General features: G+C 47.2%; 2 protein-coding genes across 3 annotated transcripts in view; one reads left to right on the top strand and one right to left on the bottom strand.

Moving 5' to 3' along the window:
- Window positions 1–26,758, top strand: part of ELK3 (ETS transcription factor ELK3) — a 64,022-nt gene that overhangs the window by 32,368 nt on the left and 4,896 nt on the right. The window contains exons 3-4 of the mRNA XM_074375258.1: window positions 14,405–15,184; window positions 23,475–23,597. Coding sequence (XP_074231359.1) covers window positions 14,405–15,184; window positions 23,475–23,597 — 903 coding nt within the window. The remainder of the gene's footprint in view (window positions 1–14,404; window positions 15,185–23,474; window positions 23,598–26,758) is intronic.
- CDK17 (cyclin dependent kinase 17) overlaps window positions 617–26,758 on the bottom strand; it is a 120,719-nt gene continuing 94,577 nt past the window's right edge. Inside the window, exon 19 of one of the 2 annotated variants that reach the window (XR_012510738.1) lies at window positions 617–7,785. The gene's annotated coding sequence lies outside the window, so the exon portion shown is untranslated. Of the gene's footprint in view, window positions 7,786–8,891; window positions 9,608–26,758 lie in introns of those variants that run through there. The other variant, XR_012510737.1, reaches the window with a different exon arrangement.

Here is a 26,758-nt window from a genome sequence, read left to right as displayed (position 1 = left end):
CTCACCCCCTCCCAAACAGCTTGTTTTCCTCAGTCTTGCTGTACGTCCTAGAGATGGGTTGGTTCAAGTCCTGTCAGCCTGAATTTTGGGGTAGGGTTTTTTTTTCCTCTTCTTAGGTTTAAACTGAGTCTTCCAGAAGGTACTTTAACAACCTGATGTGATAGTAAGTCTCTCTTGCAGAGATTTTACCTGTTAAAAAGCTTAACAACTTTTTTCACTTCTTAATAACATCAGACAGACTTGGTTTTTAAATCTCTTGTCCTGGGATGGGGAAGGGGGGATCCCTACCAGAGCACCCCTGTAACCAGCTCTGGTGACTGCCCCCACCCATGGGGCCAAGCATGATGGGTATTGGGGATGGCTCAGATTCACAGCATTTATTTACTTCTTGAACAACTTCTGGGTGGTTCTTATTATTCAGGCAGGCCTTGTGTTATGGTGCTCTGCAGATCCTGCATTTTTTACAGATTGAAAGTTTGTGGCAACCCCTTGTTGAGCACATCTGATAATTCTTGCAATATTTCAGACTTTTTCATTATTATTGTATTTGTTACAGGGTAATCTGATCAGTGATCTTTGACGTTACTATTGCAAAAGATTACGACATGTTGAAGGCTCAGATAATGGTTAGCATTTTTTATTGGTAAAGTAATTTTTAGTTGAAACATGTATGGTTTTTATCTGTGGCACACTTAACAGACCACAGTGTAGTGCAAATGTAACATTTATATACATCATTAAACCAAAAAAATTGGTGTGACTCACTTTATTGTGATAGTCGCTTTTTGCGGTGGTCTGGAGCCAAACCTAACAGTGTCTCTGAGATACACCTGCACATCTGTCTCCAGTTGACGTGGCCTCCCCTTTTCTTTCACCTCTGCCTTTTCTGCCGGGGTTACAGCCATTCCTTTGAAAATACAGCCCGTCCCCTTGAGTGGCTTAGCAAGAGCGTACATTGTGCAAAGTGCCGGCTTGGCCGTGAGTCCAGCATCTTCCAGGAAAATCAAGGAGGCAAGCAAAGGCAGAAGGGAAGCCTTGAAGTTTAAGAGGTCAAGACACCTGACCCAGGTCTTGAGAAATAAGAACAAGTTTACCAGGCTGCCAAAAGTTGGGAAAGGATAGACAGAGGAGGGGAACAGCATGTGCAAAGGCAGGGAGGCATGAAAGAGTTTGATTGTTTACTTAGGGAATGAGAGCGAGACGAGGTTGGAGGAGTGAGTTGGGGGTGGTATCACGCTAAAGGGTTGGAACTCATGGCGAGGGTGATGGAGAGCCAGTCAAGGGCTGTCGGCAAGAAGTGCCGTGGTCAGGTTTGCATTTTGGAAATAAAAACCTTTGTCTCCTCTTACTCTTTTTGACATCAGTCATGTCACTGCCCCGACCCCACAGCCCTGATCTCTGTGGCCGGTTAGCACAAATTGATGCCTCTCTGCTGGCTGAGCCGGCGCTGTCACACCCTCAGCATCTGGGCCCGCACGGCCTTTTCTAGAGCTGCCTCTGACACACAGCGGCCAGCTGTCTGCTCCTGCTCAGAGGAGCCGAAGCCACGAGTCTCTGGGTTGCTGCAGAAGGAGACCTGGAAGCTCCCAGAATCCCTCATCCTTTTCTGTCCAACAGAGCTTTTGTCCTTGTTGTTGTTGGCGGTGAACGTGCATCCCGGGGGGAGGCAGAAAGCTTTGCCAGCTCCCTTCTCATCAGGAGATTGAAATGGTGATATGATGAAAAATCCTGCCATCTCCACAGCAACATCCTGGCTATCCTCACGATGTGCTGAACGGTCTACTTAATTGGAAGGGGTTTAGGGGAGAACAGTCAAGGCAGAGTTGTTGGCAGCATATTCCTGGAAGTGGAAGGCATCACCTTCCTAACTTAATTGGGTAATTCTTTTTAAATTGAGTGTGCGATCGTGACGGGAAGATGTTCATATTAATAACACATAATCTGAGCTCAACTGCCCGTGCCTGCCAGCCTGGCCCTGGCAGAACTCTTTAATTCCCCCAAATAAGTTTCGTGAAGATAATGTGATGTCTTGTCTGTCAGAGTGGAGACAGAACAAAAGTCCAGCGAGCATTTGTGTCCTGGAACTTTCTAGAACACCTTTGTAGGTTGCGGAATTCCACTGAAGACGCATCTAATCTGGACTCCGTGTGGGGGTGTCTTGTGAGCTCAGAGGGGCCTTCTGTGCTCAGCCCTGAGTCTGAGTGTTGAGGGCCTGGCGTGTTTTGTCGGGTGTCTTTTTCTCTTTCGTGTCCTGTCAGCTGCTCAGATGGTTTGAAGTACAACAGATGGCGACTGGGCTTTGCCTGGGGGCCGCCTGGAGGCCTGCGGGGTAGCTGCTGGCCCCGTGGAGGTCCTCCAGGCTGGCCACCTTGCCCCGGGAGGGAGCCAGGCCCCAGGGGAGACCCTGCATATTGATCGGGGGTGCTGCCTGTCTGGTACAAGTTTCCAGGCCAGCTTCCCTGTGGCACTCAGTGTTCCCCCAAATAGGGCCGTTGCTAAGAAACGCACAGAGTCTTGGGAGTAACTTAAGCGCTGTGTTGATGAGGCTGCTGTGCTCGGCAACCCGGCCAAATCCACTTACGTCAGGCTGTTTGCTGCCCAAGCCCACACCGGTTCGCCGGCAGGAGCGTTCCTGCTTCTGGGATTCTGGCTGCAGGAAAATTTCGTGGTTGCATCGACCAACTGACAGAACCCCTAACGTTCACATCATGCCGCCTACCACCCACCATCCACCCACTGGGCCCAGCTGCTCCTCTGTGCGGCCTCCTCCCCGTCTCCTGCCTATCTCGGTTCCTGCCCCAAACTTGTGACAGGAGGAGGGGGAGCTCATGTGTATGGAGCATCTGCCCTAAGCCGGGCCCTGTGCTAGATATTTCAACATTTATCAACTCGTCTTAAAACAGGTGAAATGCCTATTGGCCCAGTTGGTGGTTGGGCCCATTTTAGAGGTAGGGAGACTGAGTCTCTGAGAAGTTAAGTAACAGACTCAAGATGAAGCTGGGAAACAGCAGGACTTTCTGCCTCCGAGTCTTGACCCCAGGGCCCACGCTCAGGGCGCCGAAGCTGGAGGATCACATTGTGGCAAAGCCGGGGGTCCAGGCTCGGATCCTGTGTTCTTGATTTTGCTGATTGTTGCCCCAGGGCAGATAGAGAGGAGACCAGACCCCAGTGTTTGTGGTTCAAAATAACATGGAAAAACTGCTAGCAGTTTTCTGAGCCAACTGAAAAGATGAGGTGGTGGTCCTGGAGGCCCCAGAACACCCTACACTTCCTGTGTGTCCAGATGATGCTTCGTCAAGAAGGCCAGATGGGAGCACAGCACCTGTCTGCCTGGTGCCTCCCCAGATCCCTGCTGCCTCCCTCCACCATCTGGCCCACACACCACTGCCTGCCCTGCTCTATCCCAGCCCCACCACCCTCACCCAGCGTCTACGCAGACCTCATCGCTGCCTGGGCACGCCCTCTGCCCTTCAGGTCATCCTGGAGCTCCTCTCTGCTTCACCTCCTCCAGCCAACGCCTGCACCTGTGACGCCCGCTCTGCTCGTCCTGCCGTCACTGGGTCTGCCTCACTGCCCGGGAGCTGGCCCTCTGCTTCATGCCAGTGTCTCCGCAGCGCTGGGACCGGGTGTGCCCTGTGGACGGGGGGAGGATGAAGGAGCACAGGAACGGGGGAACGTGCTTCTCTGCAGCACAGGAGATCATCCTCTTGGAACGTCAGCCCTGGGAAGGACCTAACAAACCTTCCTGCCCTGCCTGCCCCTCCTTTATCATGGGAGGACCCCAGAGGGGAAGTGAATTTTCAAGAAAATTTGTGGCAAAGCCAGGATGAGAACGTGCTCCCAGACCTGCTGTGGTCCCCGACTCCCTGGCCATCTACCAGCTCTGGAGGCACTGCTCAAAGCAGGAAGGTCACTGCTAGCAACTCCCCCGCTCACAGAAAAAGTAGGGAGCAGCTTTACATTTTATTCTATTAACACTCCAGAGGGCTTTAATAAAAATACCCTAGAATGTTGAAAGAGAGCCATGGGGAGACAGGACTCCTGGTCCAGTGAGAAGCAGCAGGGAGTCCAGAGGGGTGGGGAAATGCTCTTGACTTCATCCAGTCTGGGCCTCCCGGGTCCGGGTAGCGGGGTCCTCGGGCAGCAGGCAGGAGCCCTCCCATCCCAGGCCAGCCGAGTAGACGGTTCACACGGCAGCTTAGCAGTGCCAGAGAATAAAGAGATCGCAACCCAAACCACAAGGAAACCTACCCCAGGAGTCGGCCAATTCTGAGGCGGAGTTGGAGCCCTATATTGGCAGCATGTTATTCTTAGAAGTTGGAAGTGGGGGTGGGTGTGCGCGTGTACGTGTGTGTGTGTGCGCTTCAAGCTTAAGCTTTAGACCAAGGACGGCCCAGGCTGCACCCACCTCAGTGCCCACGGCCGCGTGACAGCGTGAGGGCCGGCTGAGCACTGGGAGAGGACAGGCCACATGCCTCCCAGCCCCGCTGGATGGAGACATTAAGAAAGGGGAGGACGTCTCCCAGCGCTGCTGTAACAAATTAGCACACACTTTGGTGGCTCAGAACAACAGAAATGTATTCTCCACAAGTTCTGGAGGCCAGACGTCTGAAATCAAGGCCGTGCTCCCTCTGAAGGCTCCAGGGGAGACGCTTTCCTTGCCTTTTCCAGCTTCTGGTGGCTCCCGGAATTCCTTGGTTCCTTGACTTACACGTAGCTGCATCACTGCAGTCTCTGCCCCTGTCTTCCCATGGCCTTCTTCCTTGTGTGAACTCTGGGTTTTCCTTTTTCTTATAGGGATGCTGGGCATTGAGTTTAGTGCCCACCCTAACTCCAGAATGATTCCATCTCAACACCCTTAACTGATTCTGTGTGCAAAGACCCTATTTCCAAATAAGGTCTCATTTTGAGGTTCTGGGTAGCTGTGAATTCGGTGAGGGGGATGGTGGGGGGAACACTGTTCAGCTCTCTTCTTAGGGGAGGGACCGCGGCAGTGAGAGCAGCTCAGGCTGATGGGTCCAAGGGGCCCTTTCATAGCTGCTCCGAGGGCAGCAGGTGTGAGCAGGCCTGCCCACAACAGATTTCTAGCAGAGCCCAATCCATCCAGCAGCTACTGTGTCCCCCATGCCTTCCCCCAGTTCAGACGGCAGGGAGTGCGGTGGCAGAGTCGGCCCCTGCCATCCAAGCAGCTGTCAGATGCTTGGAGGACAGGAAGGAGGCCAGCTTCACTTCCTTTCCTGTTCCTCAGAGCACAGCAAGGAGGTTTCCATATGAATGCATTGTCAATGTTTGTTGAAAGAATGTCTCCCTGTTACAGAGGAGGAACTTCGAGCATGGCTGCTACAGTGAGGACTTGTTCTGATTTTGGAGAGAGGACAGTCAGGTTCTGTGTCGGGAAAGAGTGAGTCAGACTGTGGTCTGGATGGGAACCCAAAGCCGGGAGCTGAAAGCAGGGTGTTGGCTGAGGAGCCGCAGGACCTGGAGACTCGCCTCTGCTGCGTACTGGTTGTGAACTCAGCTCAGAGCCCCAGACCCCTCATCTGTGAAATGAGCTTCAAAGCGTCATGATGCTTATGTTAGATACTGCGTAAGCCTTCTGTAGACTGTAAAGCGAAGTACCCATATAAGGAAGTCTGATTACGTGAAGGCAGAATAAGATGAGAAGACAGTGTGTGATGTAACGAGGATGCTATTCAGTTAGATCACTGCTTGCGAGGCAAAATTCCCCGGGGTGAGAGGTCATGCTTTGGGGACTTGTGTGTGTGAGGTACTGGCATACACTGGTCTTTTAGAAAAAACTGCCCCGTGAGATATTTTTATTCCCCTTTTAGGAATGAATGAAACGTCTAATCTTGGGAAAGCAAATGGCTAATACAGTTTCTTGCAGCTTCTTAACTTTTTTGTCTATAAGTTTTTCAAAGACACCACCATTCTTTATCATGTTAGGAAGACTTTAAAATTCATTTTCCTACATTCACGTGGCAGTGATGCTTTGTGAAAATCCACATTTTGTATTAACCATGATTCTAATTCCTTGAATCCAGGTGAGCCAACTGGGTTCCGCAGAAGTTCAAAATCTTTTCAAGGTCATAGTAAGCAGTGAAGCTAGGATTCGAACCCAGGTCAGTTCATTCCAGGGCTGGTTCCATCTGCAGGGCTCTGGCCTGTCAACTTGTGTGAACAGCTCTGCTCAGGCCTGTCCGTACCTGGTGGGGTTGGTTGGTGTGCTGCATGCTCCCTACGAGCACTTCTGCTGTGGGCAGGGGCCACAACTGGGCCGTGTATCTGGACACCAGCCTCCTGTGGTTTTCCTGTCGCTCTTGGGCTCTTGGTGTCACTCACTTTGAGGTGGGCTTCTGATATGCACGCTGCTGCTGTGGGACCACTGGGTGCTGGGTGCCTCCTGCAAGGTGTCCCTCAGAGCAGGCACTTCCTCTTCCCTGGGGGTGGAGGGGAGGTGCCTCTGTTTGTAGTTAAAGAGTAGTCTCACGAAGGCCGGCCTTCCTCCGGAGGAGCTGGAAATACCTGTTTCTGAGCAAGGCCTGGGCGCCCTGAGCACAGAGCTGCTTTTCCCAGACATGTAGTTACCCTGAGATTCCTCTGGAATGCAGAGCTCTGTGGTCCTGGCAGGCGGACTTGAGCAGCAGCCTCTGAGCCAACAGCACCTTCTTTCTGAAAGGGCGAGGGTGTGGCTCTGGGTAGAAATGGGTTCAAACTTTGGCTCCTCCAGCTACAAGCTGCGTGACCTCGGGTTCGTAAGCTTTTTAGAGTCTGCTTCGTTCTCTTAATTTGACAAGTAACATATTAAACATTTTTTTTAATGTGAACTTTAGATAAGCAAAAAAATTGCAAATTAATGGTGATCCTACCTCTGTCAAATTTTATTACACATCTTTCAAGATTGTTCTTTCTCCTTTTATTTGATACATGTAATTATTTCGTTAGAACGGAAGCATCCAGGCATGCTGCTTTTCTCCCTAATTTTAATTTAAAGACATGGGAAAATGTTAATGATGTATCGCTCTCCGAAAGAGCTATGTGGTTTTCCACCCAGTATTTAACCCACCCCTGTGGGTGGCAAACTGGGTATAACCTGACTTCCCACCAAGAGCCTCAACTTCATCTTTAAAATAGGATCACAGTGTCCATCTTGCAAGGTGGGTATGTGTGTACAGCGCATGGAAAGCCCTCATAAATGCTTCCTTCTTTCTTTTGCCATTTCTGGCCATGGGTTCCTTTCATGTACGTAGGGTATCTACTGTGGCCAGATGAATAAATAAATCCTTCCCACTTCCTCATCCCCCCCAGACTCTCAGTGACAGGCGCTCAGGGCCAGCTGCCCACATCACCCTCCCCTGGGGCCCAGCAAACAGCAGACACCGCGGAGCTGGGCTGGTCCCTCCTGCCTGGGCAGTGCGTTTCCGGCTCTGAGAGGCAGCAGAGAGCAGTGCAGATCAGTTGGGGTGTCTGGTTAGCGCCTGCACCAGTTGTCGGGCTAGACATGTGGCATCTCTGCTGAAGCCTTCTGAGTGGGGCACTTGGATTCCGCGATGGCTCGCATCTGCTGCCTCCCTCAGGCCTCCCCTCAAGTCCTGAATTAATTGGCACCTGTGAGGTTTTCTTCATGGTGGATGTCAAATGCTGGCCACGCGAGGCGTGACAGACTGAAGCCGTGCGTCTACTTCTTGTCTGCACCCAACAGAATGTCGCGTTTCCCCTCCTTGGTACAGATATGCAAACCAGATGTGATTCTCTCAGCCACGCGGCCCAGCTGGCCACCCAGACCTGTGGGTAAAGCAAGGGGAACAAGCACCGCCTTCTAAGAGGTTTAACTCTGACCATTCCGTTGTCGCTAGAGCTGATAGTGGGTGGCTTTTACGTTGTATTTTTGCTTAAATGGGAGTGTAAAAACAACAGTACTAAGAGCTGGTACATACTGTGGGCTCGTGTGTGGCTGTAATGGGCATTCTGCTAAGCTTTATGTGGACTACGTGTTCAGCCCTGTGAGGTGGGTGGTAGGTCAGTCCCTATTTTACGCGAGGAAACTGAGGCACACAGCTGATAAGAGACGGGGTGGCATCTGAACTCAGGCTGGGATTCTGGAACCGCTCCTTTTAATCCCAGTGGCAGCCCTTGTGACAAGGTCAAGTAGGAATTTATGGAAAGATCTGTTGCTCTGTCCTCTGTACCCAGCCCTGCTGCCAGTGCTGGGTTCAGAAAAAAGGCCAGGCTGTTAGGAAGAATCTTCTGCACCACCTTTCCTGCTTGCCAAATGAGCTGCGGACATTTCCCAGTTTTGAGAACAAGGTAGGGAAGTTGTGAAATCAGACAGCCAGAGTCCCGCTGTTCCTGGGAGCCCTGAAATGGCAGAGAATCAAAGGAGCCATGGTCCTACTGGTGAGGAACCCACTGCTGGTCCGGCACCTCCGGAGGCTGGGAGCCGCCCTGGGTGGAGAGCAGCTCTGGAGGGCTGTGGTACGAAGTCTGAGCACAGGAAGGCCCCATGCATGACCTCACATCAGAGCTGGGGTGCTGGGCCAGAGCCGACGACACTCGCGACAGACACTTGCTGGGGACGTGGATAAGAGAAATTACAGTTCATTAGGCTTCCACAGGACATGTGAGGTTGTAGTGGGTTGCATATGGCCCCCAGTGTCTGTCTGGGAGTTCTCCATTTTAAAATGCCGGCAAAAATGGACATGCAAATAATGCGAGTGGGACTCATCACAGGGAGCTTTAACTACGCTGGGCATTAGCCGTGGAAAATTGTGTCTGTAATGGGGGGAAGCCTCTGGCCTCCTACCTCAGTTCCCTCCACAGTGAGAGTCATTCATTCAATAAACCTATAGTGAACATATTACCCTTCACAACATCAAAATGAAGACGGTAGATTCAGTTGCACAGGCATCTCTTCATTACCCTGTACTGTATGTAATTTTTAAAAAGTCTCAATACTTAATAGACATATGTTTAACTTATCTGCTATATGGGATTATTTACACAGACTCCTTCAGTGGGAGTGTGTATACATATTTAAACAGACGCATGGACACACCTGCTTTGTAAGTAACCCTGGAACCGTCTGGGCAGCAGATGGCACCGAGGGAAATGCAAGGGTGACCCACTGTCTCAGTGCTATTGGTCCCGTTAGCGTGAAATGACCAAGGGAGACTCTCATTGGACCAGAGGTAGCTGGTGCCTTGGGAAGAATTCCTTTGCACAGGCTGGCCACAGTCCTGCCCCAGACTGACTGCTTGCCCTGGAAGCTTCTGCAGCCTCAAAACATCAATCTGGCAGTGGTGATGGCGGGAGTAGTCTGGGACCTGAGCTTCTGCTTCTGCTGGAACTGCCCCTTGGGGTGCGTTGGGGGGATGTGGCTTTCCCCCTCACCGAGGTCGGTGCTGTCCTTGCTGCCTGCAACCTGACATGGAATGTGGGATCAGGAGCCCACCCTGGTTATGAATACATATTTGATGGGAAATTATGAAGAGGCTGTTCCCCCACGTGCGAAGGGAAGCAGATGTGTGCAACTGTCGCTCTGAAGCAGCGCTGGAGAGTCAGCTCAATGGGACGGGATGCAGACAGCGTTTGTCAGGTTACCAGGCAACTGTAAGCAACAAATACTTGTGAGACTGGGAGGCAGGGGTGGAAAAACCAGACTTTTTCTAAATATCCTCGTCACTTTTCATAATAAGAGTCCAGACCCAAGTGCTCTGGTATCCTGGGCTGTGTCAGTTAGTCCAAGTCTTGTGTCTCCTTCCATTGTGGCCAAATGCTCTCGAGTCAGACTGCCTGAGTACAGATCAGGGGTAATTTATACTCTCTGAGCCTCAGTTCACTTTAGTTTACTCATCTCTAAAATGGGAAGAGTAACAGTTTTAATCTTTCAGAGGATGAAATGAGTTGAGGGTGGTCAAATTCTTAGTATTCAGCCCGACAGATAATACTCAGCAAATACTACCTAAGGTTATTGCCCTGTACTGTGAGTTTCCTCACTTGCCAGAGAACCTCCGTTTGGAGACCACAGAGAGATCTTCAAACACACATGCCTCTGATGTGCTCTGGGGCTCTGCCCTGGAAGTCAAGTAGGAAGTCAAGTCAGTTCAGCTGCCAGGCACACACCTCCTCTGAGTCCATGTCTCTGGCCTGGGGCATCTTGGTCAGGGGTGGGGGGGCTTTCCTTACTGGCTCCCCTGATGTGAGCAGACATCCCTGGTGTTTAGTTGGGCTATCAAACAGCAGGGCTGCAGCTGAGCTGCCTCTCCCCGACCTTCCTGCACCCGACCCTCCCCTCTTCCTGCCCAGTTCCCTTCCCAGCCTTCCATCCTTGCAGAGGTTCCAAATTGCCCAGGTAGCCAGACCTAACCCGTCTTTCCTGTTGGTTTCTGGGGAAGCAAGTCCTACTCTGATTCTTTCCAAAAGTTGTTTCTTTCTTCTTTTGGTCAGCTCCTTAAATTGTCTCCATTCCCATCACTAGGTAACCTTTCCCTAAAAAAAATCTCCTGGTATCCAGGCAGCTCTCCCCGCTGAGGCAGGCAGCAGCTACTGAAGGGGCCTCATTGCTTCGGCTGAGCTCAGTGCCCTTTGTAGGGTCTCCCTTTTTTAGGTTCAGAGTAGGGTTTAGCGTGTTACGGTAGTTGCTGTCCAGCCATCGAAGGTTCTCACCATCTTCTTTTAAACGTTGTAAAATTCTTAAAATTCCTTGTGTTCCGAATAGACGAACTTGAGGGCATTTTGCTAAGTGAGATATGTCAGTCAGAGAAAGACACATACTGTATGATCTCATTTATATGTGGAATCCATGAAAGCTGAACTCAGGAAACTCATAGAGTAGATGGATAGTTGCCAGGAGCTGGGGCTGGGGAACTAGGGAGATGCTGGTCACAGGGTACTGATTTCCAGCAGTAAGATGAGTAGGTTGTGGGGGGGGGTGTCTAATGTACAGCGTGGTGACCAGAGTTAACAATACTGCAGTGTATACATGAAAATTACTAAGGGAGTGATCTTAAAATTTCTTACAACAACTACAAAACGGTAATTAGGTGGGTGAAGGATGTGTTAAGTAACCTTATCATCCTGGTAAATATTTTGTGACATATACATGTATCAAATCATCAGATTGTCCACCTTAAACTTACACAATGTTGTATGTCAGTTATATCTCCGTAAAGCTGGGGGAAAAAGATTCCTCATGTTTTCTTATATAAAAAAAATAAACCAGCCTTATTGACGTATAATTCACACACCATCCAGTTCGTGCACTTAAAGCATACAATTCACTGGCTTTGATTGTATTTACAGAGTTGGACATCCATCACCACAATCAATTTTCGAACATTTTCACTCCCACCGCCACCAGAAAAATGCCTTACCTTTTTGCTGTCACCCCTCAAATCCCCAGTCCCACCCCAAAACCCTGGGAAATGACTCATCTACTTTCTGTCTCTACAGACTTGCCTATTCTGGACATTCTGTATAAACAGAATCCATCATACAACGTGTGGCCTTTAGTGTCTGGCTTCTTTCACTTAGCATCATGCACTCACGGTGCTTCCACGCTGCAGCCTGTGTCAGTGCTCCATGCCTTTCTATGGCGGGATGATGTTCTGCCTTGTGACTATCCCATGTTTTTATTCATTTCTCAGTTGATAGTCATGTGGGTTGTTCCTTACATTCTTTTTAATGCATCAGGGCCCAGCTCTGTCTCCGAGATTGCCTTTAAATTCCCAACCACTTTTATCATTTTGATCACAGCCCCAAATGACTTCTTGGTTTGCTTGTGAATGTAATCCCTGCTCAGCCATTATGTTCTGGATACCCATAATAAAATTAAGGGTTGGTTCTTAAAAAACAAACAAAACTTAACAAGACCTGCCAGAAGAAAGGATTCAGCCCATACAGTTTCTCTTTTCTCTTCTTCTGTGTAATTATTGAGGCTCTAATGATTCACTCCATTTAGATGAGTGTTCAAACTAGAAAAAGATAAAATCAGGTTTTCCCTTGAGGAGAAAAATATGAGTGGGAAACAAAAATACCTTAGAGTTTTAGCAGAGGAATCATGCTTTCCTTTTACCAGGAACTGACTATGAGTCAGGTGGCACCAGTGACACCCTGGTTTAACCCTTTCCTGCTGGGAGCTGATTTCTCCCAGGCGTGTTGTTGTCTACCCAGGCCTGGTACGTCACCAGCAAGATGCTGCCAGTTATGCCCAGGTGGAGCCTTGAAGTTCACCAGTTCTGCAGTTTCTCTAAGTGGTTTTCAGCTTTGCTTGTGTTGAGTGTGAGAATGAGGTCAGATGGAGTGAGTGGAATTCAGTGGGTTAAACTGCAGACCAGGCTGCAGGGCACTGTAGCTGTTCAGCTTTGAATCTGACATCCTTGGGTCATTGAGCCTCCTGTGTGCTGGTGCCTGACAAAGTTTCTCCAGGATTTGCGCTATTGGGATTTCCAATGCTGCTCTGGGACCTTGTGTGTCCCCTCCTTATAGGCCTGCCCTGAGGAATTCCTCCTCTCAGTGATGGTAATTATGCCAGTCCCCCTGACTGCTAGATACATTCACTTGGAGGATTTGAGAATCCACTTTAGGAGGGCAAAAAGCAAGTTAGCATGCTCTAATGTAACGAGGGAATGCAAACGCATAATATACTTACATTTATACACCAAACTGTGATCACAAGAGGAACATCAAAATTTAATTAAATTTCCTCTCTTGTATATTGAAAGTTGCTAAGTGAATATATCTAAAGGAAAAGGGAAAAAAGGGGGGAAAAATGAAAAAAAAAAAAAAAAACAAAACTACATGTGATGACGGATGTGAACCAGACTTATTGTGGTGGTCCTTTTGCAATACATACAAATACAGAGTAATTGTGTTGTACACCTGAAACTAATACAATGTTATAGGTCAATTATATCCCAATTTTAAAACATTTAAAATGATTTTTAAATGTCATCTCTACTAAGGGGCTCTTTGATTCTCTCCCTCCGACTTTGTGTGGAAATATGGAACAGCTTAGGCTTTAGAATGAGTAGATCTTGGTGCTTCTGGGGCCCATCACTCCCCATCTGTCTGAGCTTGTGTCATAAGGATGACACCTCCCGGCTCACAAGAGGGTTCTCATGAGAGCCAATGGATGAGATCACGTGTGTATGACACCCAGACAGAGTAGGTGCTCAGTAGGAGCTACTTCTAAAGCTCTTCTTCCCTAAATGATTTTTTTTTTTAACCCTCATTCATACCCAACTTTTAGGAGGAACAGTTCGTAAGGAAGCCCTTTTCCCACAGGGTGGCGTTGGTTCCTCTCTCTGCTTGAAGGAGGCTGCCTTGGTCTGCCCTGAGTACCCCGCAAGCAGTTGATAGATATCTGCTAATGTTCCGATTTAATAAACCTCAAGAACAGCACAGCCTTTAAAACGAGGTCCGTTCTCCCAAAGGGGCATGAAAACTTTTGCAGTGATTATTGGTTTTCATTTACATCCTCATGTTTGAGGATGGGAGCCAAGAATTGAAGAGCCAGAAGGAGACACCAGCAACTTAGCATATGGCACGAGTGTTGTAAACATCCAAGGAGAAAATTTGTTTTTCCCTCCAGTGGCTTTCTTGGCAGAAAATTGAAAAGGCAAAAAATGGGTACAGGATTTAAGAAAACCTTGTGGTGTCTGGTGATAATAACTTACATTCCTATAATGCTCTCCAGCTTACAGAATACTTTCCCATTATTATTTCATTGAATTCTCACAAGTCCCAGAGGTAGGTTAAGACAATACTATATTATGGTTAAGGAAATGCTGCCTCTGCCACTTACCTACCATGTGGCTCTGTGGGTTATTTAAGTGCTCTAAGCTTATTTTCCTAAGTTTTTAAAATGAGTTTAATAATCCCTTCCTCTTAGGAGTACTGTACAGATTACATGAGATAGCTAGTGCATGAGTAATGCCAGTGAAGTAGTAAGCACTTAAAAAATGGGAACTGTTATATTCTTAGGTATAATATATATTATTATGTAATTATATAGTGTTATAAATATATAATTATAAATATATAACATACTATGTATTATATGTTACTTAACAAAGGTAATCAATATAATTATTGTATATATAATTATAAATATGTAATACATAACATTAAACCATATATATAATATTTTTCGGTATAATAATCACAGCTGAACAGAAACTAGAAATGACTGTCTGTCTGCCAAAGATCACATCATTAGCAGAACCAGAATCAAATCAAATTCTTCCACCCCCAGCTTTGGCCCCCTTTCCACTATTCTTTGGACAAGATGTGTAAATCAGGACTACTTCTGTGCTTCGGCTGGCAAAATCCTGCCTGGTAATTAACCTCTTACCCTGTTTCTCTGATGCACTCATCATTTCCATGTCTGCTCTTGTGTTCACAGAACATCATCAAGAAGGTGATCGGGCAGAAGTTTGTGTACAAATTTGTCTCCTTCCCGGAGATACTGAAAATGGACCCTCACGCAGTGGAGATCAGCCGGGAGAGCCTTTTGCTGCAGGACAGCGAGTGCAAGGTGTCCCCCGAGGGCCGCGAGGCGCACAGACACGGCTTGTCCGCCCTCAAGAGCGCGAGCCGCAATGAGTACATCCACTCCGGCCTGTACTCGTCCTTCACCATCAACTCCCTGCAGAACCCACCCGAGTCCTTCAAGGCCATAAAGACGGAGAAGCTGGAGGAGCAGCCGGAAGACAGCCCTCCTGTGGAAGAAGTCAGGACTGTCATCAGGTTTGTGACCAACAAAGCCGACAAGCACGTCAGCAGGCCCGTGGTGTCCCTGCCCTCCACGTCTGAGGCCTTCCTGGCCTCGTCCGTCTCCGCCAAGATCTCCTCTTTAATGTTGCCAAATGCTGCCAGCATTTCATCCGCCTCGCCCTCCTCATCTCGGTCCCCGTCCCTGTCCCCCAACTCGCCCCTCCCTGCCGAACACAGAAGCCTCTTCCTGGAGGCTGCCTGCCATGACTCGGATTCCCTAGAGCCCTTGAACCTGTCATCAGGCTCCAAGACCAGGCCTCCATCTCTTCCCCCAAAGGCCAAAAAACCCAAAGGCTTGGAAATCTCCGCGCCCCCGCTGGTGCTCTCCAGCACCGATATCGGCTCCATCGCCCTCAACAGCCCGGCCCTTCCCTCGGGATCCCTCACCCCAGCCTTCTTCACCGCCCAGGTAAGAGCCGGTGGCCCTGTGGTCCTGGCCATACCCACACTGAGTGGTTTAGCAGAAGGGAGGAAAGAGTCACCAAAGCAACTGCCTTCTGCCCTTCAAATGATAATCCTAAGGCCCTGGTAGCAAAGTCACTGAGCCATTCTGAGGGTGAATGACTTTTCCATGCCCAGGCCGAGGTATGCACAAGAGAAAAGGCTCAGGATACTGGCTATGGTGGGATGCTTGATGGGTTTCTGGCTTTGGGGATACCTAAAGCAATGGCGAGAGGGAAAATGCACATTGGCTGTCAAAGCAGGTCCAAACGGTGATTTCCTAGGGAAAGCCGAGCAGGCCAATGACCTTTCAGAAAAGACTTGGGCTTTATGAAGATTTTCTGGCAGGGTTCTCTCTGGGGGCCACTTGATAAGTAGCCATTTGTTTTCTGTTAATAAAAAAATAGATGCTAACCAGTATGGTTGTTGCAATCGTCAGCATACAGCTGTGTTGTCCTCTAGTCTTTAATAAGAAGTGCAAGGGCCACAAAATGGTGAGAGAGAGAGATGCTTCCGTAAAAAACGGTGCTAGTCTGAGAAAGCCCAGGTCCACAGCACATGGGAGAGGAAAGCAAACTTGTGCAGCAAGAAAAGTCTTCAGTGTGATTAACTACAACAAGCAGGTAGCCTTCCCCTTTAAATACAGTATTCAGATGCTCACTCCTGTCCAGCTGGCAGTTGTAGGGCAAAGGCAGAGCAGGTCCTGGTAAACCTATCTCTGTCTCCTCTGGAAAACTGGATGCGTTTCAGTGGTGGAGGTTAAGCGCATTGGCTTTGGGGTCACAGACCTGGATTCAGTTCCTGGCTACACCACTGGGTAGAAGTGTGACTGTGGGTACTTGCTCTCTGAGCCCGTTTCCACATCTGTGAAGTGGATTGTTGTGAGGATTAAATGGGATCATGGCGATGGGAAGAGAGCTGGCAGCAACTGGCAGGTTTGAGTATCATGTGGCTTTGTGGCACCAGGGTGGGGACATGCTTGAGGTGGGTGGGAACTCTGTCCCTTGCCTCTGTATTTGTTGTGTGTGTCCTTGCTGCCACCATCATTAGTGGCAGCATAACTGAGCTTTTCATGTGTGTCAAGCACTGTTCTAAACACCGTCCATGCACTATCTCAGTTATTTTTCATCGCAGGCCCATGAAGAAGATACCATTACTGTCCCACTTTTCCAGTAGAGATAAATGAGGCACAGAGAGGTAAAGTAACTCATCCAAGGTCACACAGCTCAGAGGCAGTAGAGGTGAACTTGAACCCAGTGAGACTGCTCCAGAATCCATGCTCTTTTAAGTAAAATGCTCTTGGCACACCCACTGGGAAAATGCCCAGTTGTCCCTGATCATGGTACATCCATGGATGCAGAGCAGCTGAAAGCAGCTCTTGGCCATTTTTGTCTCTGCAGCTTCTCCCAAATGATTGTAGCCCAGAGATTTCGTGTCAACTCAGCTTGTGAGCTGGTGGCGATGAGCATGCCACCACAGAGGTGGGGGCAAAGGGCTCAGTAATAGGTCAGAACAAGCACGTATGCTCTTAAGTCAGGCATTTTCTTACTGTCCAGTGACTAAGGACTACTGAGTAAATGGTTCTGACACAGCAGCATCTGATGTAGCTCAGAGAAGTAACTAGAGGATCGGGGCCCGGGCAGACAGTCTGAAGCTGTCCTCCCCTGGCCTCTTCTGTGTTTACAGCTGTAAGGTTTAGCGAGGTCTGTAGAGCCAGGCCCAGGCCAACTTGATTTCTGTCTCTGCTTTCTCAGTGAGCCTGTATCACTGTCTGAACAGACGCCAGCCCTGTAGTTGTGGCTTGGGGAAGCGACTTGGACACAGTGAACTTAGGGTGGCTCCGCGCAGTAGGGCTGAGAGGGAGTATGGGTGGGCTGAAGGGAGGGGAGGGCCTTGACACAAGACAGGGAAGAGGGTGGATGTGAAGGAATGGATGCAAAGCTAGGACTGAGAGATGGAATCTCCTAGAATGGCCTAACAGCAGGGAGGGGAAAACATAGGAAGGCAGGATGCTTTAACAGGGCCTGTGCCTTAGCGAGATGAGAGTGAACAGTCCTCAGCCAAGCTGTGAGGATGGGGCCTCAACCTGTCAGTTAGCCTCACAAAGTCCAAGTAAAGGGACCAGGGCTTCCCGAGGAGGCAGAGGCAAAGGGCAGAATCTGGACCCAGGACAGGAGTGTGGAAGTAGGGGGCCTGAGCCAGGAGAGGGCCTTTGGATCAGGGGATTGGGGGGGCTTGGGAGTCTCTTAAGTCATTAAAGAGGTCACAGGCTACCTTTAGGAGATGGCACCCTCACCGTCTCACAGGGTCAGCTCTGCACCTGGAGTTGCTGTGGGTGACCAAGGGTGAATGACAGGGAGGGAGAGAAGAGGTCAGGAGGGGACAGCAGAGACAGCAGAAGAAGGGCAGGGCTCAGGATGGGGTATCACCCAGGTGGGTTCTCTGAGATCAGACATGATAGTCAGGTGGTTTTATCTTGACTTGACAAGCCTGAAGTCCTTTAGGATTTCACGCAGGCCTGGAGTCAGTGTAGGATTTGGATTCTCCGAGAGTCCCTCCGTCAGGTTTGGTTTCAGGTGCCCCAGGGACCAGTCCCTGGACAGTTAGAAACAGTATCAGCTCTCTCAGCAGCTGGACTTCTGAAGTCCACTGGGCCTCAGCCTGAGAGATGAGCCCATTTCCCTGAAATCGCCCCCAGGGGACCGGGCAAAAGACTTCCCTTTGCTCCCTGGTCAACTCTGGCGGTTCCTCTCCACCCGAAGGGGGCTCGGGGCCTTTCTCACAGGCAGCAGTGGCATCTCATTCCTGCAGCTCATTGGTTTCCCTCCTACCTTAGCACTTCCTGTCACAGAAACTCCACTTTCCTCTGTGTGCAACGTGACACTGTTTGCACATAAACATTTGGTTACCTGTGGGAACCTCCTATCAACCTTTCTTCATGGTTGGCTTCAGAAGAGATAAAAGTGTGCTGTAATAACTTGAGACCCTGAAAATGAGGTTCCCAAGAACTTATAAATCATTCTTGGAATAAATAAATATATTTTATCCATTTATTCCAAGAATAATTCCCAGTTATTTTCAGCTAGAAACATGGCAGGAAGATGGGCAGGATTAAGTCAGTCTTGGCATGGCCAGGGTCATGTGGTTATAATTCTGTCCGAGGACCTTACGAAACCACATACCTTGTGTTGGCCCAAATTGAGATTTGAAGTTTCAGTCTACAACATGATAGGCATGAAAAATCATCAGCATTCTGCCACTCCCCCAACATCATAACCTCCACTCCCATCAAGAATATCTGTGGTACACCTGCTGGGACCTGTACAAAATGCAGTTGAGATTACTCTGATGAGTCTTTAAGAAAGCAGGATTAGTAATATAGACAGATATGATGATCACCCAGAGACCTGCCCAGCATGGACTATAAGGAATTTAAAAAAATGAGAATACAAAAGCCAACTGAGTACCAAGGAGTGAGGTGGTTGGTGCTCAGCCACCGAGGTCATATTGGACTGTTGCTAGAAAAGCAAGAATGTTCACTCTTATGGCATGAGCTACAAAAACTGAGACTGGGTTGGGGGGAAGGGGCAGGGGAAGAGCCAGGATGTGAAGCCCTCCTGGGCTCCAAGCCAGGCACCATGGAAGCCCGAATGGTGCCAGCTGGAACTTCTGATTCTCTGTATCTTCTGCACCTGGGTATCATCTGTCCCTCTTCCTTTCGTTTGCCTCTTCTGTTCAGTCTCTCCCGCCTCCTCTCTTACCAGTGTAAAGTTAGTTCAGAATCGGAGGAGGTTGGCTCATTTCATGTCCACTCATTTTTGCCAAGACTTCTGTTCATCACACACGTGAGGTCTAAGATGCTGAGCTCACATGTGTGCAGGCCCCAGGGTGTGAACTCACCACCAGAGTCTGAGCCTGCATGCCCCAGGCTGTATTATGAGCAGCAGCTTTGGATGAACACTAGAGTAGAGATGGCGTGCTGAGGACTGAAATGCTAAAACTGCCTTCCTGCATTTACTGGTGGATGTAACAACCCTGAGCCCAAATCCTAAGGTGGGAATTGGGAGTAAGATGGATGGGTGTGACAAGGAGCAGTGACAGTAGACTACAGTCCTCCTGTCTCAGCTCTGGCCAGGAGACTTGTGGTAGTCGCCTTCCTTCTTTCCACCGAGGCCCGTCTTTTCTGTTGATCTTCATGGTTCTGCCGGCTTCTCCCTAATTCTACCTTTATTCCATTTTCCCTACCACTAACCATCGCCACCCTGGACTGATACGGACTTCTCCACTTTGTCCTCCTTCCCTTATGATCAGCACATTCAGTGATACACAGAGTTCTGTGTGACTCTCCTTCTTTTTCAAAGGCCTTAAAACCATAGGTTATTTGAATTCAGACAACTCTAGGAGTTTCCACGTCACTTTTTGAGGATTATTTTTAACTACAGAGTGGCATTGTCATAGATTCTGTTGGTATCCGTCGGAGATCAAGATGAGAGATGTTGCTACAACCTGCCCCACCATTAGTTGGGCACCTGGAGATACAGAGGTGAGCAAGACAGACACAGCTCCTGCTCTCCTGAGCTTACAAGCTTGCTGTCTAGCAGGTAAAGAATAAGGGCAATATAGAATTTGGGGTGGTGTGACATTATAGAGAACCCTGGGAACTTGTTGAAGAATTTAGACTTGCTTTGATGGGACATTAATAGCTGCTGGAGGCCTAAGTCAAGGGAAATAAAAATTCCTATTAGAATCTATCAACAAATAATTATTGAGCCATTATTTGCAAATCATAGGAAGGACACCAAAAATACAAGTGCCTATTTTTATGACCTTAGAACCTAGCCGTAAAAAGACACACATACAATAGCACATGGCAAGAGTCAAATACACAGCGCAGAGAAGTACCTTAGGCACAGAAGGGGAAAGAGCATTTCTAGAATTGTGTTCTAGAAATCATCCTGATGATGTGGATGAGGGAGAGGGGAAGCTGGAACCAGTCAGGATACGACTGTCAAATTCCAGGTGGAAGACAGTGAGGGTCCATCCCCTTTGGCCCCATCCCACTGTGACAGCCTAACAGTGGGATGGGGCCAAAGGGGATGGATCTGAGAGAGACACAGGGACTGCCATCAGCAAGACTTGGTGCCTGGGTGTGAAGGTGCGAGGGGAGAGCCGGAAGTTGAGTGTGAGTTCTGTGGGAGGAAGAGTAAGTTCTTAGGGAAAAGTTACGAGTCCACTTTGGGCGTGCTGAGTGTGAGCCTGAAGGATATTCAGGGAGAAACATCCAACTGCAATTGGAGCTTAAGGAGAAAGTTTGAGGCTGGAGGTCAAGTCAGGGAGTCATCAACATGTAAGGGGTGGTTCAAAACCATGGCGACAGATGAGATCACTTGTGGAGTTGGTCTATCCCAGGGAACCAAGGGCTGGATAGTTAAAGTAGTTCTGGAATGAGTGCTGAAGGACTCCTAGGACTCGAGGCAGTTGGACTGGTTTAGGCGGCAGTTGTCAAATGCCATCTGTAGGTTGATGGAGGCTTGAATGCAGCAAGAATGGAAATGAGGGGATAAACAGTTAAAGGAAGGAGCCACAGGCCAGGCCCAGAGGTTGTAGCAAGGGGGAAGGCACTGTGCATCTCAGTGACTAGGATGCTGGGCTGTAGAGTCCAGGGATCATGTCTTGTTTTATCATGGTATCTCTGGCACCTGATATATAGTATGTACTCTGTCAGTATTTGAGTGGAGGGATAAATGGTGGTACTGTTGATAGAAATCAGTCATAAGAGATACTGAATTTGGAAAGAAGGTTTTGAGTTCATGCCATCTGGATGAGGGGAAAGCAGGAAAGTCTTTGAGGAGGTGGAATTTTGATGGGCAGAGGGCACTCAGGTGGGACATGTCTGGACAACACTAGCTCACCAGGTTTAGCGCAAATGTGTGATAAGGTCCTGTTAGGAAGGTCTTTTCCCTTGAAAATGAACGCCCGTTGCCTTTGGGCCCTAGGGCACCTCTGTCCCTGGCAGGTGACAGGAGCAGGAAGTCTCTGCCACTCAGAGATGCCCATTTGCTAAGACACTCTTTAGTGAAGGAAGGGGAAGCACTCATTTTGCTGGTGGCTTCTTTTTTAGCCCCTACCTCTTGGGCTCAGCCTACTCTCCATGACTCAAGGAGCTTATGATGAGAGGCTCTGAAAGCTCACATTGTACTGGAGATAACCCAGGGCAAGCTTTATAGGAACTTTCCTTAAAAGAGCAACCAACTAGTTTTTTCTTTATGGCCACAGGATTTTCAAGCAGAACAAGGAAGGGACGGAGAGAAGAGAATGAAGTCATCTTACAGTATTTATTTGCATATATTATAGAAGACATTTCAAGCATATTAAACATGAGAAACAGAAGGCTACTGTATGCTGAGTACATCTTGTATCCCTTAGAAACAAATGTGCAAGTATCTCAATTCCAGACATGGGTATGAATTTTTAGACTATGAAAGTATAAATTCTATACCTCATATGCTCAGAGGATTAAAAAGGAATGGATGTATATGTTTGGCCATGGATGAGAGATAGCTAGCTATGTTTTGCAGAAGACTCACCATCTCTTTAGAGTTGTGAGACCTTCATTGGTAGGTAGACTAGCGGGCCCTGAACACATTGGTTAGTAAATGTTAATGTGGTATACCGTGGTTAGAACCTGGCTCCAGAGTAACATGAAAATACTAGTTTTTACATCACCTGAGCTTGCAGACTTGAGCCTAACATGACTGAGAGGAACCTTAAAGTACCGGCTGACTAGCTTAGTTTGTTTCAGAACATCTGAATACTTTTGCCATATGTAGTTGAGGACTTCTCCCATGACTAGATGAAATACAGTTAGTACGTCAGGTACACTTTCAACTAATTAGGCTTTTTTTTTCCTCCCCATTTTACAGATTAGGAAACTAAGGCATAGAGAGATTACCTAGCTAGTAAGTAGTGGTTCTGAGATTGGAGCCCTGGCAGAGCCTATGCAGAACTGCTAAGTCTTAACCGTTAGGCCAGATGGCCTGGCACATTTGTGATATTACCTTTGATTAGAACAAATGGGAAACTTATCCAAAACATGTATTTATCCTGGTAACCTCATAGGTCATTCAGTATGTAAGAAATACTGAGGAACCAAAGACTCAAATAATTCGGTATAAATTATTTTACCTTTCAGCAGCTTCAATTTGAGAACCTTTGGATGTTTGTCTCCTTTCTGCTGGACAGAGCAGACCTTTCAGCTTAGGTGAAAGCCAAATGTTCTGGATAATTAACAAAGCTCCTAAAGCCAATTCTTGGGAAGAAAATAACACTTTAGCATCCAAGATGATGCAATCTGAAAAGCTGGCATCCTCGCTGTGGTTCTTCTTACACAGAGCACCTTGCTGACATCAAAAAACCACTGAGGGGCTCCTTCTTGTCATCAAAGGGGCAAAACCACCCTGGGCCAGGGAGCTTGCCTCCGTAGAGAATAAAAGCCATACAGACTTACCAGCTGGGGCAGGTTGTTTCTTCTGCTCTCTAGCAGGCTTGCAGGCTAGGACTGCTGCTGCGTGTGTGCAAGCAAATACAATCCTTGGCACTCTCCCCGGAAACCTAGAGTTTTGGCTTTACACCCAATCTGACAAGAAAGGATTTTTTTCCCCCTCCAAACCATTGCCAGGGAGATGAATTCTCATCAGCCCCATATCCGGAGTGAAATCTGGAAAACCCAGTTCAGAGCTTTTGATGAAGCTGCTACTGGGTATTTCAGCACCAGATCCTAAAGTATTAAAAGGCTGTTGATAGGGAAAGTGAAACTTGGGAGGCCCTTTAAAAAAATGTGTGTGTCTATTTATAGCCCAAGTAATGGATGTCCACTGTAGAAAAATAAGAAAATATGGGTAAGAAAAAAATAAAACCTTTTTATGGGATCCCATTTGCTTGTACACTAAATCTTGTTTAATGTGTGAGGAGGAGATTGAAGAAAGCCATCTGGACAAGCTGCTACAAATTTGAGGAAGGTAATTTCCTTAGGGAACGTAACTTTTCTATACTGTCTCCCTTTATGAAATTGCTAATACAATTAGCATTGAAGGAAATTAAACTGTGCTGAGCCTTGCAGAAATAAGAGTTGTCAGATTTTCGTAAAATGGTGAGGCTTACTTTTCTTGGTTCATGGCTAGTGCCCTGGTCACACTGCTGATCACAGCTGGGGTCAGGCGATACCTATTATCAAATACTGTATGTGCTTTCTTTCCCAGACACCAAATGGATTGCTTCTGACCCCGAGTCCACTACTCTCCAGCATACATTTCTGGAGCAGCCTTAGTCCAGTTGCTCCACTGAGTCCTGCCCGGCTGCAAGGGCCAAACACGCTGTTCCAGGTGAGCATTTGGAAATTAACTTTTAAACATGGAACTTCCAAGGGATGTGTTTCCCCAATAAATCCTGCAAAGATAACATTTTCACTAAATGTAGGGCAGAACTCACTGTTAAGTTTCCAAAGGTAGTTCATGTTAATGCAGCTGCAAAAGGCCACCTTCAGAGGCAGGTCTTTTCAACAAGCCAGTGTTCTCATGTCAGATACCCATAAATGGAACAATTAGTTCTAGAATAGTTTTGGATAAGGAAAAAAAAACTTTAAGAATTGTATTTTATAAAATCTCATAAAAGACTTTAAAATACTAATCTATTAGTCAACATAGTGATGTCACAAAGTAAGCTGAAAAACAGTGAACAACTTTTCCATACTGTTATAGAAAAGTTAGCTGCATGATTTTATGAATCAGAATCAAGTTCTCCTTGTCCATAATAAAAAAAAAAAGAAGCATCCGGGGCATTTGGTTAAACACAAATTAAGTCTTAGCTGTTTTATCTTGCAGAACTCCCTGTACTGGGTAAGCACATTCATTGGTTGTTCCCAAACTAGAATCCTGCAGTAGCATCACCTGTTACCATGTGGAAATCAGCATTTCCTCTTGGAGACCCAAAGATTGTTAGTCATCGACCAGTATGTTACTATTTGAATGTGTGAGCATAGAAAACAGTAGAAAGGATCCAAGGGACAGGAATAAAGCAAAACAGGCCAAAGGGCAGACCCCCTTTCCCTGTCTGATTCTAGCCTTGTCTGTCTCATTCACCTGCATCCCAGCACGGTGCACCCCGTTAACTGCAGTTCTTTTGCTCTCATTAAATCTAGCACTCTGCACTTTGCATTATGATTGCCAGTTCATAATGGATATTTCCCCACTGAACTGTGGACCCTCAAGAGGCTAGAATTGTATTGTGTTCACTGTGGTGTACCCCTGGCGTCTAGCACATTGCTTGGTACACGAAATAATGCTCAGTAATTATCACTGACTGGCTGAATGAATGGATGCCTAAGAATTCATCAAGAGGTGTCTTAAAGTTGTGTCAAAAGATGATGTCTCCATGCTTTTTCGAGTTGTTCATTTTGCTTGTCAAGGTTAATATATACCTCTGTGCCAGGGGCCGTACATGCTGGGATTTAGGGTCTCCTTGGGAGAAGGGTGGAGCTAAAGAGGTTTTGATGACTATCTTGCTTCTCTGGTTTCCTAGTAGGGCTGCGGTAGGGTGTCATGATGTGGCTGTACCCCTGGAGTAATTAATTTCTTTTCCTGGCCCTTCTCATCACAAGAAATTGAGATATGGTCATGCACAGCCAACATGTTGATTCTTAGCCATTTTAACTCAGGCAGGGAAACAAAAGCTAGAAATAGCAAAAAGCAGTGAGCAAATACAGTACTAGGCAAGTTTTATATTAGTAATCTTTTGATGAGGAGCTAAAAGACCTTATTTCCTGGAAGTCTCCAGACGGGAGCAGCAGAGAGCTCCTGAGTAGAGCAGAAAGGAGTTGTACGGTGCATACATACAGTCAGCACCTTGGCAGCTGGGACTGTAACACTAACACTACTCTAATCCTACAATCTAAAGCAGGGCCTCTCCAGGGTTCCATAGACATTTGTGAATAATTAATAGGCTCTCATTTCCTTCCTTACTGGGAATTCAGCCACCTGACTGATGCAGGGCTTGATGACCTCCCAAGGAAGCCTTGGAGAACCATTAGTTGGGAGTTCTTTGGGATCTCTTGCCTTAGATACTAAACCTTTTTTTAGCCCATTACGCCCCAACAGGAACAGTGGTTCACATCCACAGTGATTCTACATATTATTAGGATATCGGGAGCTCTGGGAATTGGGAGATAAGCATATCCTCTTCTCTTCAGTCAAGGCTGAAGACCAGTGGTTCGGGCAACAGAATCAGCTGGAGGGTGTGTGAAAATGCAGTTTGCTGGGCCCCATCCCCAGAGTTTCTGATTCAGAAAGTCTGGAATGGGGCCTGATAATAACATTCTTTCAAGTTCCTAGTGATGCTGCTGCTCCAGGAACCACATTATGAGAAACACTGCAGATCAACTGTTCCTAATTTATATTTAGAATTCTGCAGAAGATATACTGCATTTAAAGGCTACCTGCTCAGAATTTTAATTTCACAAACTGGTCCTGTCCTCTTTCCTGGAGCCATTCAGAACACAGCCCTGAAAAGGAAAATACAACCAGGTTTGGATGGCTGACCAAGGTTGCACGGCCTTGAATCCTCTTTTTGGAATTGGGACCCAGGAGACTAAGAAAAAACAATTTTGTACCTTTTAAAATATTATTATTCTTCCTTATAAGAGCAGTTTGGTGTGGTGAAAGTTGAAATTAGCAGTTTTGAAAATGATAAATAACAGAAGAATAATACTTTGAAGTGTCTAATTTTTAAAAATCAAATGATGGATTTTCAAAAATCAGACAACTATCAACAGTGCTCCTTTTAAAACTACTGAAGTTTCTTTAAAAATAACAATAAACCTCTTTCACATATGCTATGTGAATGTGTTAAGGAGGAAAAAAATTAGATTTGGCCTATAAGTTTCAAATTATGCTGGCAAATTTCCTATTATAATGATTAGAAAAGTAGATCAGAATCTTTAGGGTAACAGTTGACAGAGCTGAGTTTTGGCAAAGAACGTCCCCAGATATTACTATAGCGATACTGAAAATTTTAAGGGAAGGAGAGTGAAGATACTAGCCTTTCTGGAAGAGGATGCTTTGTAATCTAGACATGTTTTAGTAGAGAGAGATGCCAAAGACACTGTGCTAACTCTATACAACCTTAGTTACAAGTAAAGTGAGATCAGATTCAACTGGACAGTTTGGCATTTTAAGCTTGTTTTTAGGATGTGTGTTCCATTTTTGAAACAGATTTTGATCAGATTTAGAATGCACCGAATAGGTACAGATATAGTTTGTAACAAGGTAGAGTTAATTTTCAATTGAGAATTTTTTTCTGCCTTTTATTCAACAAATTTAACCCAGCAAATATTTGCAATGCTCTGAGGCAAGGACCATGGAGATGTATACATGTGACTAATTGATGTGTAAACAGAGTGCTACAAGAACCCAACAGGAGTAGCTTTTTCCAGCTGGAGACTAGACAGAGGCTCTAAGGCAGAAGGGGCTGCCAAGAAGAAACAGGATTT

Source organism: Camelus bactrianus, chromosome 12 (assembly GCF_048773025.1).
Source record: "Camelus bactrianus isolate YW-2024 breed Bactrian camel chromosome 12, ASM4877302v1, whole genome shotgun sequence".
In the NCBI taxonomy this organism is placed as follows: Eukaryota; Metazoa; Chordata; class Mammalia; order Artiodactyla; family Camelidae; genus Camelus; species Camelus bactrianus.
This window is presented reverse-complemented; position numbering and strand designations above follow the sequence as displayed.